We start from the raw sequence: 11,349 nt of genomic DNA on the forward strand, positions 1-11,349 counted from the left end.
CATGCATTTGATAGTTTAGAATGGGACGCCCTTTGCTGTCAGCAACATTGATCGATGTTTCTTTATTCTTTAGTTGTGAACTAAATATTGGCTCTGACATGTGAATCACTGAGATGCATAATCATCGATTGTTTTGAATGTTCTCTATGAATTGCCAGGCCTGTGAGTTTGATTGCAATGTACATGCACGCTAAAAAGCTGCTCAAACTTTTTGTATGTGTGAAACTGCTGCAAACGAGATGATCACCGTGCGTCCTGGGAATAATGCAAGTACGTATTGTTTTGCATGTTGTTCCAATGCCAGTGATACAAGAATTAAAACTAATCGAATTAAATTCGTTCATACCGTCCGGATTTCATATAAACATGTCGGATTTCATTACATTTCATACATTCTTCAAGTAAAAAGGGGTGCGATAGAGGTATAATTAATTAACCTAATCTATGATCTCCGGTGCCCATTTCCCCTGTCCGGCTAAAACAAACAGACGCTTCTTCTCCAGCTCAGCTCTTCGACTCCATGTCGCCGCCAAGAAGCTAATCGATCGTCAATGTTCAACCCTCCAGGCTTGGCTTCAACCAGAGCGTAGCAGGGGTGGCCTTACTTGGACCCGAGCGGCGGCGACCTACCGTGTTCTACTCTTCCTTATTTTCTGTGTGGTGCGGCCTCATTGGCAGTGGGGTGGGGCCTCGACAGAGCCGCCGATGTTCTCTATCTCGTTGCCGGTGGGGCGGCGGCTCGGTGGAGCAGCCTCCCCCTGGTTGCCGGCAGGGCGGGGCCTCGACGGAGCCGTCGATGTCCTCTGCCTTGTTGTTAGCGGGGCGGGGCCTCGGCGGAGAAGAGCCTCACCGAAGCCGGCAAAGTCCTCCACCTCGGTGCCAGCGGCACGGGGCCTCGGCGGAGTTGGTGATGTCCTCTGCCTTCTTGTTGGCTGGGCGGGGCCTCGCCTAAGCCGGTGAAGTCTTCCGCCTCGGTGCCGGCGGGGCGGGGCCTCGGCGGAGCCGACATTGTCCTCCTCCTCCTCGTCAGTCTCGCCAAATAGCGCCTGGCCCGCTTCATCGCCATCTTTGTAGGCGGCCGCAACCTCCGCCACCTGCATGCGGTACTGCTAGAGCGCGAGGCGACACTCGCGGGCGGAGCGGTAGAACTCGAGCAGCACCTTCTGCTCCTCCCGCTCCGCGGTGATCTGCTCCTCCACCTGCAGGTGCTCCTAGAGGACATGGTTGTTGTAGGCGGCGTCAGCGCAGATGCCTCCCGGAACTGCTCCTCATGCTTGTGCCTCACCATGTCCATGTATTGGGCACGGGCGTCACCGATGGTCATGGTGCAATGCACCGGCGAGGATGGCGTGGTGGAGGAGGTTGGCATCGGATCATCGACTACCACATTCTTCATTGGGGCGTCATCATCCTCCGGCTGCCTGCTAGCCAGCCAGTCAGCAAAAATGGCTGGCATCTCCTTCTAGTCTGTTGTTCACCCATCTTGAAGAGCGCTGGAGCGCGAGGAAGCCATGGTGGGAGTGGTGTGGATAGGAGAAAGGGAACAGAGGCGGATGACTGCGGCTATGGCCGGTGCAGCAGTTTATATAGCAATGGTGGGCGGCAGAAGGACGGACAGGTGGCGCCAGAGTATCCACCTCGGCAACCGCGTATCATTAATGTGGGCGACAGATGGACGGATGGGCGACACTTGTGTTGTTTGAACATGGAGCAATCGCCTGTGCCGAGAAACGGCATGGGTGACACTGACCGTTTCTGGCAGAAAGCGCACGCGGGAGAGGGAGGGGGTCTGGGTGGGCTAGGGTGGTCAGACTCCTGCTTGGCAGTAGTCCATTCAACCAACCAGACATGCTGGCTCGCCAGCGAGCTCGCCGTGCTCAATGATGACAGTCAGAAGATGGATGTGGTTTCCGACCAGGAGCCAGCGCAACTAGCCAAGTGGGTTCATGCAGTGTTTACCATAGAGCAGGTGCATCCGCACTTCGACACCCTAATGGCGGAAGAGCTACCAGCACAGGAGGACCTGTGCTGCAACCTCCGTCTCCTCAACGAGCACCGGCTCGTGGAAGGACGAATCACCAGGGAACAAGCGAATGCTAATTGCAAACTAGCTGGAGATAAGGGTTGTCCTTGCACCTGAACATCTTATCCGGTTACATTTATGCCAAGATAGGTTTCCTGATTTGTGCAAGTGTAAGTTAATGTCACACACTGATGGTCCTTTTAAGGCGTTGGAGAAAATAAATGATAATGCATATAAATTTTGAGTTGCGCAGATTTTGAGTTAGTCCCACATTTAACATATCAAATTTGAAGCCTTATTTGGGAGAAGATGATGAGGTTCCGTTGAGGACGACTTCAATTCAAGAAGGAGAGGATGAAGGGGACATCCCTACCATTATTACACCCATAGCCCCAATTTCTACATGGATTGGACCTGTTACTACAGCTTGCGCACGTCAAGTAAATTATCAAGTACTTTCATTTTCTTGGAAATATTCTGATGTTCATGAGAGTATTTTATGATGGTGAAGTTCATGAGATTATGATGTTGCCTAAATTAGATAAGTTGGTATTAATTAGGAAGGAACGACCTAGCATGGAGAAGAAGGATGAACATTGAAGCATGATCAAGCATGGAGAACAAGGCAGGCGCATAGGGGTTGCCAAGGGCGTTCCAGGCAAAGATTCTACAACACTGAGGCTATCGTCATGATGCGAGGAGGCACAGACGAAATATACAAAGACCATACTTCCTATTTTCGCCCGTAGACATATATAGGTGCCGTGCCACCTCACTTTTGGGCCAGCCCTATGTAATTTCGAAATACCAGATGATACATCTATTTTGCATCATGTTTTCTTACTGTTATTTATAATGATTTTGGTCATTATTCCACTTTATGATGCAATTAAAATGTTGTTTCTCTCTTAATTTGCGAGATTTACATGGAGAGGGAAATTACCGGCAGCTGGAAGTCTGGACCTAAAAGAGCTACAACAGAGATAGCTATTCTACAAAGCTCCAAATGACATGAAACTTCACAAGAATTTTTTATTGAATATATAAAAAATACTGAGCAAAGAAATGCCAAAGGGGGGCCACCATTTTCCCACAAGACAACAGGGCCCCCACCCCGAGGGCATGCCCTGATGCCTTTTGGGGCCCACAGTTGGCCTCTAGTGCCCATCTTCTACTATATGAGGGCTTTTACCCTAGAAAAAATAGAAGAAGAATTTTGGGATGAAGCACCGCCGTCTCGAGGCGATACCTGGGCAGGAGCCCGTTTGCTCTCCGACGGAGCGCCGCCGGGGGAACTTCCCTCCGGAGGGGGAAATCAAAGCCATCGACATCACCAATGATCCTCTCATAGTGGGAGGACCAATCTTCATCAACATCTTCACCATCACCATCTCATCTGAAACCCTAGTTGATCTCTTGTATTAAATCTTTGTCCCAAAACCTCAGATTGGTACCTATGGGTTGCTAGTAGTATTGATTACATCTTATAGTTCATGCTAGTTGGTTTACTTGGTGGAATATTAAATGTTCAGATCCTCAATCATATTCCATACACCTCTGATCTGGAACATGAATATGATTTGTGAATAGTTACTTTTGTTCTTGAGGACATGGGAGAAGTCTTGTTATAAGTAATCATGTGAAGTTGGTATTCGTTTGATATTTTGATGATATGTATGTTGTTCTTCCTTTACTGGTGTCATGTGAATGTCGACTACATGACAGTTCACCATACTTGGGCCTAATGGAAGGTATTGAGGAGTAATAAGTAGATGATGGGTTGCGACTGTGATAGAAGCTTAAACCCTAGCTTATGCGTACTTCCGTAAAGGGCTGATTTGGATCCATATGTTACATGCTATGGTTAGATTTATGTTAATCCTTCTTTCGTACTTGTGGATGCTTGCGAGTGGGGGTAATCACAAGAGGGGTGTTTGTTCAAGTAAGAACATCACCCTGGCATCGGTCCACCCACATATCAAATGATCAAAGTAGTGAATGCGAATCAACTTAACAATATGAACGTGACCAGACGACAATTCCCATGTGTCATCGAGAACGCTTTGCTTCATATAAGGGAACATTCCAGCTTGTCCTTTGCTATAAAAAGGATTGGGCCACCTTGCTGCACTTTGTTACTATTGTTAATTGTTACGAATTACCTTGCTACAAAACTATCTGTTACCGCCACTTTCAGTACTTGCAGAGAATACCTTGCTGAAAACCGCTTATCATTTCTTTTTGCACCTCATTAGGTTCGACACTCTTACTTATTGAAAAGGGCTACAATTGATACTTGCGGTTCATCACCAGACCACAGGTTGTTTTTATAGTCCGTATTGATAGGGAAAATTACTTAGGACGGAATTTAGCCCCACCTTGCCAAGGGTGTACGAAATTCCACTCTGTGTCCATATAAATACAACCCTTAGGGCATTCTTTTAGACCTGCGTTTTGTTTAGATAAAAGTTTGCCATAGCCGCAACTTAAGTACTTTATTTGTGTCCAACGACCAGGCCAAGATGTTCACGAAACCGCAAACTTTATCAATGAAGCTTTCATCTTAATTCGCAATATCCAGATTGCAATCTTAGTACTTTCTTGTTCTTCATTTGCATGCAGGAATTAGGCCTTCGTGGTCAGGTTGATCATGCTCCTTTGTTGTTAGTAATCTCGGAAAGTTGGTTTAACAATTGCTAAGGCACGACGTCTTCACACGTTCGTAGTCGGATCGTGAAAGTCTACTCCACCAAAAAGATAGTTACCCCTCATTGAAAGATCGGGATAAGCCTGCTCTATCAAAATCTGTCTTTTCTCTGCAATGAACTTTACTTCTCTACCTTTTAGTTATACCCCTTGATATTGTAAATGTTAACCCATGCTCTGACAACGTTTGGCTCACGTCGAGAGGATATCAGGCATGTATGATGTCCTTCATGGAATGTAATGGGGCGGGTGGCCAGCGTTTGTGGGTGCCGGATCCTCTTACTTAGGAAGGACTCTCTAGTTTCATGAACAATGTTCATTTCAATTTTTTAAATATTGAGTTCATTTTTCAAAAGATCCGTTTCAGCTTTTAACATACGAATTTCAATTTTCAAAAGATTCATTTAGCTTGTTCAACAGTTCCAGTTCAATTTCAAAAGGACTCTAACTTGCTTTCCCCTTCTTTCTTTTTTACAAAAGAGCACTTTAGCTTCCCGACTTGCCTCGTGCAAATTAGAGGATCGGCTTCATGTTGGTATTCCATTTCAAAAAACAAAAAAAATCCGATATACACACCTACGAGTAACAAAAAATCAAGAGGGTTTTACAGGTCTTTTTGATGTGTGCCCAAGGAACTAAGGAAGGATATTGACAAACTATCAGAGTCCGTTTCCACCCGCACACCTCTAGGGTCCACAACTCGGAAGAATGTACAATCATTTATAGCATCAAGAACACTTCACCTGCCTGCCTGCTATACTAGGCAATCACACACAATTTTTTTCACATGAATTCTAGTCTGCTTCTATGAGCTGAAGTAGAGGCGATGGATCTGACAACACCAGCAAGGCCTGGACTAAAACTTGAAATGAGGATCACAAGTTGGCGGGCACGAGCTCCAGTTGCTGCAGCGGCTCGAGGGAGGCGACGATGTCGCGCATGAGCGGCCGCGCCTTGGGGTTGCTGCTGAGGCAGTGGTACGCGAGCATGGCCGCCTTCTGCACGGACCTGACGGGGTAGTCGTCGGAGCCGAGCCTTGGGTCTAGGATCCCCAACACCTACTTCTTGTGCATCAGCATCGGCAACGCCCAGTCCGCCAGCGTCTGCTCCCGCATCGGCCAACACTTGTCCAGTGACTTGCGCCCCGTAACCAGCTCCAACAGCACCACCCCGTAGCTGTACACGTCGCTCATCGCCGTCAGGTGCCCTAATCGCTTTCAGTCAAATCAATTTAGCCACCAGACAAGTATATATGATCGAGCTTAATTTGAGTTTGTAGTCTCTCTATTTTTGGCATGGCACCTGTCATGATGTACTCTGGGGCGGCGTAACCGTAGGTGCCCATGATGCGGGTGGAGACGTGGGATATGTCGCCGACGGGGCCATCCTTGGCGAGGCCGAAGTCGGAGAGCTTGGCGTTGAAGTCATGGTCGAGGAGGATGTTGGAGGTCTTGAAATCGCGGTAGATGACGGGCTTCTCGGCCTCATGGAGGAAAGCCAGGCCCCTCACCACGCCCAGCGTGATCTTCATCCTCGTCGCCCACGCCAGGGGCGCCATCACCCCTGAAATGAAAACCACATCCATCAATCGCACCTGCTCTGGACACGCACCAAACTAAAAGTGTGGAAAATGAAGGTGGTACGCCTACGTACGTGAGAAGAGGTGTGACTCCACGCTACCGAGCGGCATGTACTCGTAGACCAGCACCCGGTGCTCGCCCTCACAGCAGTAGCCCGCTAGCTTCACCAGGTTTGGGTGCGACAGGTGGCCCAAGAAGATCAACTCCACCTACATAATCTCGACACAAAAAGGCATAGCAAGATAGATGCTTGTCAGGCTAGGCGTACAACCAAAATCTGCACCTACCACGCTTACAATTACTACATTTATGTTACCTCAAAAAAATTACTACATTTATTATGGAAATAAACACTAGTAGGAGTAGTAAAGATTTGTGAGAGTTTAATTAGTGTAGGTGCCAATTTGAAAACAAAATGTAGGTGTCACGATTAGAGAGACTGACCAGCCACTCCCTGTGGCCCTGGAAGCTGTTATCCCCATCGTGCACCTTGACGGCGACCTGCAGGGGCTCGTCTCCGCCGCCGTCCATACCACGGCGCCCTTGTACACCCTGCCGAAGCCGCCGCCGCCGATTAGCGAGTCCTGCCGGAACCCGTTGGTCACCTTCCGGAGCTCCTCGAAAGAGAAGGCGGTCAGCGGGTTCCGCGCCGCCGAGTCGAGCTGCATGGCCTCCACCTCCCTCGCGTTCGACGGCAGCCTGCTCTCATCGCTCCGGTCCCTCTCCGATGGGCTCTGGATCTTGGGAGTCTCTGCACACGTACGTACCACAACTGTCAATACCATCACCACGCCAACTGAATTATCTCTCTTTAAATAATGGATTTTGCTGGAGCTAGTGGTAGTGGGTGGTCAAAATTTCAGGAAATAATCCATTTGCCTATAGAATACTGAAATAGAGTGCCCAATCAGGACTTCCGGTTCGGACAAAAAACGAAATCAAATTTCTGAATCTGAGGGCGGTGGATCACGCATAACGATCACTTAGAAAGCAGAGCAGCAAGGAAGAGGAGTATTACTCACCTGACTTTGCAGTGGAGACCCTGTTAATGTAGGAACTCCCCCGAAACCAGCAGTTGCCCATAAGACAGAGTATTTATTCCCTCTATATCTATCTCTCTCCCCTATTTCTGCCACCAAGAACAGCCCGAGGAAGAAGAAGATGGTACAGAGGTAAAGACTGGAAAAATAGAGAAGGAAGCAGAGCGAGTATCCTGATAAGAAAGGAAGAAGACGATCACTATGTCTATATGCAGGGCTCAAGAGTTGACGAGAGTCCGGACGATCAAACCAGCTTTCGTCCTAAACGAAACAGGGAAAGGGCCAAAGGCCCACGGAGAGAAAAGTTGGTCACAGACGAAAGAGGAATGAATGAACACAGAGAGAGAGAGACCCGAGGAGGAGGATCGGTACTTGGTACTACTACTTCAACAAGAGGAGAAAGGAAAGAAACGAAAAGAAAAACAAACAAAAGGCAGTAGTACGATTCAAGTGAACCATCACTTTCTTCCCTTTATACTTTTAATCATGAGAAACCACTAATCAAACGCTAGGTAAAAGCATATAAAATTTGCAATTATGCAAGGCAGTTGGCCTGTTTCTGGTAGCCGGTTACACCAGGAGAGCATAATTCGTGAGCACGAATCCATGTTTGGTTCGTACAGGCATTTCATGTGCCAATTTCGCTTGAATTGCCAATACAATACAACACCATTGATTATCTATCATACAAGGTGGTGCGGAGCACCCTATGAACATCATCAATTCACCATTGATTCTGCACCAATATGATGCGGAGCATCCTACGGCCATCCTCATGGATGCGTCATCATCATCCCAAGCACCGAAGCGGACCGATAACAAGGGTACGTGCAAGAGCTATTGAGACTAAGGTGACATCTCTGCTTAATGAACTTCCATTTGAGTCACTTGAGACATGGCTACTACCTCAAGAGGAAATGCTATCTGTCCTTAGGTATCAAAAAGACAACCTCGGAGACACTCGGGACGAAGGCCAAGCCACCATAGATGCGAACGAAAGAACACCTCAAGTGGAGTCACTGAAATGCTACACCGGTCGGACATCCAACCTCAGCCCAAAAATCCGACGCCTCCATGTCCAACGCGAACTCCAAGAACCTGCGCCTGCTAAAGCTACAACGGCCGGACATCAGGCGTACCGTGACAGGCCGGACATCCGGCGCCTCCCCGAAAATCCGTCCAGAGGAGTCCAGAACCGTTTCTGAATTGGGCCATCACCTGGCCGGTCATTCGGCGCCCCAAGTTGAGCCGGACATCCCGCATGCCCCCGGACATCCGGCGCTTGCGTGTGCAGAGCCGAGCCAAAGGCCCATGTAACCCTCCCCCTCTCACTTATTCCGTACTAGATTATAAATAGACAATCCCCTACCTCTCGCTAGGGTTAGCAAATAACTTTGTGAGATCTATAGAGCTTTGCTCCTATCTATCACATCTCCCATGGAGATCAAGACCTCCATGTGAGAAGATCCCTAGTGGATATCAAGACCCCATCTAGACCTAGGGAAGATCTTGTAAGGATATCAGGGCCCCCCTCTTCTTGAGATTAGGATGAACTATCTACCTATTTGCCTACCTATGTTCGATTTGGGTCTTTTAACTCATATGTGTATGTGGATTTAGTGGATGTGTTACTTGAATCTTGTCTTGAGTGTTTTCCTCCTTGTGTTTTCCTCTTGATTGCTCTTTTTCCCACCTCCAAGTGTGAAAAGATCAGCTACGATGGTTTCACCCCGTATCGTCTTGAATCAGAGCATAGGATGATTCACATCTTGAACCCCATCCCCCCACTTTCTAGCCTAATTTTGTTTGTTTTTGACCTAATTCAAAAATTCCCACCAAAAATAGCCATACAAAAAATTCTATGATTTCTTGGTTTTGATAAGATTTTGTTGATTCTGATCCACAGATTTGAAGTACTGCAGGTGGATCTATCTTTCCATCACCTCTCCCCATGAAATCCACCCATTTTTTCTCCATGTCTTTAAACCCGTTAGATCAGATTTGGCTCGGACCAGTTGCCGGACATCCGCCCCGATGCAACCAACGTCCCCATTTCACCCATTGTTGGTGTCAAAACCGGCAGACCTCGGGGTAGGGGGTCCGGAGCTGTGGATCCTAGATTGGTGGCAACAGGAACAAGGGAGACGATGTTTACCCAGGTTCGGGCCCTCTTGGTGGAGGTAAAACCCTACGTCCTGCTCCTGTTTATATTGATGGTGATGTATCGAGTACAAGCTTGATCTACCTCGACATCGTAAGTTGTGTTCTAACCCTATGGCCAGGTGAATGTAATTGTGATTTGGTCCTTTCTGTGGGCTAAACCCTTTGGCTTATATACACGCCAGGTAGCGCATCTAGGGTTGCATGGTCGATATCTAGGGGGATCGCATGATGTCTTGGAGTATACGTGATGCGGAGCATCCTATGGTCATCCCCATGGAGCTACCATCATCTCACCAAGTGCCAAGAGGACCGATGACACAAGCACGAGATAGAGCTCTTGAGACCAAGGTGACATCTCTCCTTAGTGATATTCCATAGGACCCACTCGGGACATGGCTACTACCTAAGTCTGGAATGTTATGCATGGTTAGGTATCAAGAGGACCCTCTCGGAGATATACATGAAAATGGACAAGTCCCCAAGTTCATGGATGAAGAGGCCCAACGGAAGGAACCGAAGAAGTCCCGAGGACCCGGACATCTGGCCCCTGGAACATCAGCTGCCGCAGCCCAACAACCGAAGCTACAAGGCCCGGACATCCGGCCCAGGCCCCGGACATCCGACCTGATGTGTACCACAGACATCCGGCCCTAGCCCGGAAATCCGGCACTCTTCATAGAATGCAACTAAGGCCACCCCGGACATCCGCCTCCCCTAGCTCGGACATCCGGCCCGACCTGAAGGCCTGGACATCCGGCCCCTGCCCGGACATCTGGCCCTTGTGTGTGCACAGTGTAACGGGCCTCCAACCCTTGTATCTCTCCATCTCGCCCCAACTTCATCCTAGATTATAAATAGACCACTCCCTCCTCTTGTTAGGGTTGACATTGGTTTAGCTCATTTTAGAGATGGAGCTTTGCTGATCCACTTAATACATACTCCATTGGAGAACGAGGCCTCCGCGGAGAAGATCCCAAATGGATTCAAGACCCCGTCAAGGGAAGACCCCCTCGCAGATTCAAGACCCCATCTCATCACGGATTGGGAAGAACTGCCGACGGTTTGTATCGTCCCTTGTTGTGTTTGGATTATGTATCACTCTTTATGTTCGTGGATCTAGCACATGTGTGATTGTTTCCCGTTGATTTGAGTGTTTCCTCTCATTTCCCCTCTCGTGTGTTCTTCGTGTTCTTCGTGGGATCCCCTCCAAATCGTGAAAGATCGGCCCTAGGGTTCCACCCTTCATCATCTTGGTATCATGAGCCAAGGTTGATCATGATTTTGGAGCCTCCCCCTTCGTTTTCGAGCCTAATTTTGTTGTGTTTTATCCTAATTTTGAAAATCCCCACAAAAATAGCCCCCAATTATTTTTTGTGATTTGTTGGTGTGATGATGTTTTGTCGATTTTGATTCGTGGATTTGATGTGTTGCAAGTAGATCTAGCTTCTCCTAACTTTCCCCCCAAATCCATCCACGAAATCCCTCGAATTTTACCCCTAATTTTTTCTTTCCCCCGAGATCCACTGAGTTCGTCACTGATTTGGAGCCCCGGACATCTAGTCCGTGGCCCCCGGACATCCGGCCCGCAAGCCCGGACATCCGGTCTCCCGCATCATGATACGTCTCCAACTTATCTATAATTTTTGATTGCTCCATGCTATATTATCTACTGTTTTGGGCAATATTGGGCTTTATTATCCACTTTTATATTATTTTTGGGACTAACCTATTAACCGAAGGCCCAGCCCAGATTTGCCGTTTTATGCCTATTTCAGTGTTTCGAGGAAAAGGAATATCAGACGGAGTCAAAACGGAACGAAATCATCTGAAGAAGTTA

General features: G+C 48.1%; 1 protein-coding gene across 2 annotated transcripts; it reads right to left on the bottom strand.

The window, feature by feature from the left end:
- Positions 1 to 5,138: 5,138 nt before the first annotated feature.
- LOC123117326 (probable serine/threonine-protein kinase PBL16) lies at positions 5,139 to 7,740 on the bottom strand. Of its 2 annotated transcripts, none has more exons than XM_044538105.1 (5): positions 7,332 to 7,740; positions 6,754 to 7,060; positions 6,383 to 6,518; positions 6,032 to 6,292; positions 5,139 to 5,943 (listed from the first exon to the last, which is right to left on the bottom strand). In XM_044538105.1, the coding sequence occupies exons 2-5, from the start codon at positions 6,838 to 6,840 to the stop codon at positions 5,513 to 5,515; spliced, it is 915 nt and encodes a 304-aa protein (XP_044394040.1). In that variant the 5' UTR covers positions 6,841 to 7,060; positions 7,332 to 7,740; the 3' UTR covers positions 5,139 to 5,512. The 2 variants fall into 2 exon arrangements, with proteins under 2 accessions (XP_044394040.1, XP_044394043.1); XM_044538108.1 differs by having other exon boundaries at positions 5,515 to 5,936; positions 7,332 to 7,737.
- Between the last annotated feature and the right edge of the window lie 3,609 nt (positions 7,741 to 11,349).

Source organism: Triticum aestivum, chromosome 1B (assembly GCF_018294505.1).
Source record: "Triticum aestivum cultivar Chinese Spring chromosome 1B, IWGSC CS RefSeq v2.1, whole genome shotgun sequence".
NCBI lineage: Eukaryota > Viridiplantae > Streptophyta > Magnoliopsida > Poales > Poaceae > Triticum > Triticum aestivum.

What these genes read in the sequence shown, in the direction of transcription:
- LOC123117326 (XM_044538105.1), bottom strand. Translation starts at nt 6,840, where the DNA reads ATGGACGGCGGCGGAGACGAGCCCCTGCAGGTCGCCGTCAAGGTGCAC. An exon ending in AGGGCCACAGGGAGTGGCTG is followed by an intron (nt 6,519 to 6,753) that starts GTCAGTCTCTCT and finishes GAGATTATGTAG; the next exon opens with GTGGAGTTGATCTTCTTGGG. An exon ending in GGAGTCACACCTCTTCTCAC is followed by an intron (nt 6,293 to 6,382) that starts GTACGTAGGCGT and finishes TTTTCATTTCAG; the next exon opens with GGGTGATGGCGCCCCTGGCG.